General features: G+C 41.6%; 1 protein-coding gene across 1 annotated transcript in view; it reads right to left on the bottom strand.

Annotated features, from left to right (window-relative positions):
• pcsk7 (proprotein convertase subtilisin/kexin type 7) overlaps nt 1-3509 on the bottom strand; it is an 18973-nt gene that overhangs the window by 3410 nt on the left and 12054 nt on the right. Inside the window, 4 exon segments of the mRNA XM_020587039.1 lie at nt 140-245; nt 349-443; nt 689-845; nt 3070-3172. Coding sequence (XP_020442695.1) covers nt 140-245; nt 349-443; nt 689-845; nt 3070-3172 — 461 coding nt within the window.

Raw genomic sequence — 3509 nt, 5'->3', positions numbered from 1 at the left:
AAGTAATTTAAATAAGAGTTCACAATCCAAGTGAAACAAAGCTGTACTGAAACTTTCTGCAAACTAGGAAGGAAACCACACGCTTTCAAAAAGACAGATACAACTGACAGTGTCCTGATGACACCCTGTGAGGTCTTACTTCTGTCTGAGCTTCACCTCACTGAAGGTCATAGAGGAGCCATACAGGGTCAACTTCCTCTGCTTCAACATTCCCACAGCAGCACACTGCTCAGATGACGGCTCTTCTATAAAAGCAGGTGGAACAGAAAAAGGTCACAACAAATCCTAAACAATAACTATGCTTTACAGCACTTGTCATGAGTTTCGGTGTGTGTGGCAGCATCTTACTGTGGTCAGATATCTTGAGGGTGTACTGGCCTTCAGCTCTCTCTCCCCAGCAGCGCACAGTGGAGAAAGTCCAGTCCTGGTAGCCTGCAGGGTCACTGTTGCACATAAGTGCATACACAGAAACACCAGTTTAACATCTGAGGTATATGTGTTGTAAGCGTGAATATTCTTAGACACAGTATGATCACTGATGCTTCTTTTAACCAATTTCTTTGCTAATGTTCTAATTTGCACATTAAAACACTTTTTCCACTCAGCTCTGTGCATAACACTAATTTATGTTTTACTGCATACAAAGTGATACCAGTATATAGAGTGTGTTTGTGTGTGTGTTATATACTTGTCGATGACACGGCGTGCCCCGATGATTGATGTCATACCACTGGGGCAAACCAAAACAATCTCCAAGTTGCCACGGCAAGGGTGGGTTATCGTCACGGTAACAGCTATGTGCTCCAGTGTCTCCATTCCAGACTGTCTCAGGTCCTCAGCAGAGACTGAGGGAGAGGAGAGAGCGGCTTAGTCTGTGTGTGGGTGTGTTTCCATTCCCTGGACTGATAAGCACAGTCATGTGCCTGTAAATGGGAAAAATCTGACCCATCATTAAAGCAACTTATGATGCTTTTACCCACACTATGGCTATGGCTCTTGGGATGGCAGTGATGGTCATCACCTTACCAATTTCTCCTTTTTCTTTCCATTAAACCATTATCACTCTTCCTGACCATCTCATGTCCTCCCACTGTGGGCTTTGACTGCTAATGACATGTGGTGCTCAGTGACCATGTAGGGCTGCGCATATCGAGGAGTGTAAACAGAGGCAGAGGTGTGGAAGGACAGATAGAGACTCGGGGTACAGATGTAAAACGAGAGAGGGGAGAGTTGGTAAGGAGATGGAGACAAGTGAGGGAGAGAAGGGCGAGCACATCTGAGAAAAGGAAGGATGGATGGAGAAACTGACTGTAGTGAGGGAGGAAATAAAAGACAGAGAGAGGTGCAAAGACAGACTTGGTGGAGATGCATTTCTAAGACGGATGTGATGCAGAAACTTCATGTGCATGTCAAAATTCTTGATTCTTGTTAGTTGGCTGAGGTTCATTCAACTTCTGATTAAAAGTCCTGGATTCAATATGATTTCCATGTTTTGCACTTTCATTTGCAAGTATAACCTGAGATTTTAAAGAAAGACAATGTACACTGGATAAATTCTCTCCCCTCCAGTGGATCTGTATTGGTAATATGCTGTACCCCAAAGCATTGCCCAGGCAACAGAATAATATGTAACCCTATCACCAGATTAAATGGCTGAGGTATTTTCATGACATTGTACTACATGAGCTATCCATTGCCTGAAAAAATAAGCCAGAATCCTCAACTTTGGGGATGTGGTCACATGCATGGATGTTCCATGAACAAAGGAACATTATACCTTCATTTATTTTTGTCAAACAGTTCATGAGAGCCCTCAGGCGGTTGGTGGTTGGGGTGACTACTAAAAGGAAAGCTGCCATGAGAAAAGAGGAAGCATGCTGGGGGCAAGTATTTATAGGCATGCAAAACATTTGAATTTGTAGCCGTCATTTTGACCTGCAATAGTAGAGCATAACAGATCATAGTAGAGCACAGTGGAGCAGGGAGAGAGAGTGCTGGGTGGAGGAGAATAGATTAAGATCTGTACACAAAATCTAAGGAAGGTCACAAAAGTCTTTTTGCAAAATGTATTTAAGTGGGGTGCTAAAATAAATTCTATTTGATCAACAACACTAAGCATGCTTTGCTAACAAGAAAAGGGACATTCTATTGCTTGCTGTAGCTGTTTATTTTTTCCTATCACTTTTTTCACTGTTAGCCCTTTTTTTTTTAGAGGGGGGTCACTATGAAGTCAGTCAGTCACTGCGTGCATGTACATAAACACACAAACACACATTTGTCATAACCGAGTTCACATGGGAAGCCAGCACTTTGAAAATCTCAAGGGGCAGGGCATTAGCTGATCACGCAGCCAAAACACACAGAACTATGAAAACACACACAGCTAAATAGACTGACAGACAGTCCTGAACACTGTTGGTGATTAAATAGCCTGTCGGGGATGTGACTGACTGATTTAAAGAAGTTTAAATGGAAATAATATGTATGATCGTAGTTTGATTTGATTGAATTGCCTTTTGAATTTGAGCCCAGAGACATACGTATGTAAGTGGCAGCAGCTCTTTCCTTGTCTCTACAAAACTCCTGTTGCATGAGACTACACACACAAGGCGATTTAAAAAAAAAAAAAGAAAAAAAAAAAAGGTAGATACAGATCAGTGGGGGAAGAGGAAAAGAGATGAGGGAGAAGGAAATGTCTGTTTGAATGAGGTCATCGTGAGAATATGTGGAAAAACTGTGTGTGAGGGAGATGGAAAACGATCACATACACAGAAGGTAGAGTATAAGAGAATCACAGTGCTTAGAAGTGAAAAACAAACATTAAGTACTGAGAGGAGTTGTAAAATGCAGACAGACAAAGGGGAAAATGAAGGAAAAAAGAAAAAAAAATTTCACCCTGTATTTCACTGTGGACACAGGAACTCGCCAATGAGAAAACTTTACCTAATATGGACATGCAGACTGACTGAGGAGCAGGGAAGCAGGGAGGGAGGGAGTCAGCTACTGTATGTGTTGCAACATGTAAACTCAACAAGCAGCTATTGAATACAGACAAGCAGACAGACTTGCCTTTCCAGCTATGGATCAGCTCATCCGGATAAGTCAGGATGGACACTTCCTCTTTAATCACTGAGCTCTGATAGGACACAAGGTATGGCACCGACTCCCACACCTGAGTGAGGCAACAGAGAAAACTTAAGGCTCTGGTAGTGCCTTGTGGGCGAAATGATGAAATTATTTTTGTTAATTCCTATACTAAAATATGCAACAAAAGTAATCTATATATTCATTCCTAGTGAAAAGAGCCAGTAGTTTGAACCTCTAGTTGATTTGATTTATTCTTTCAAGCATGTAAAAACAGTTGATATGACCACACACATAATTTCACACATATCCAACAAATGCTAATCCAATATCAATTTACTTATACCTAGTACATGCTTGAATGGAGTAGGAAGAAGTCAGACTTCCCATGACATCATCTTACCATCATTGGTTTGCAAGCAGTA

This window comes from Monopterus albus, unplaced genomic scaffold (genome assembly GCF_001952655.1).
Source record: "Monopterus albus unplaced genomic scaffold, M_albus_1.0 scaffold8.1, whole genome shotgun sequence".
Classification (NCBI taxonomy): Eukaryota; Metazoa; Chordata; class Actinopteri; order Synbranchiformes; family Synbranchidae; genus Monopterus; species Monopterus albus.
The sequence above is the reverse complement of the archived record's forward strand: the minus strand, read 5'-3'. Positions and strand labels throughout refer to the sequence as shown.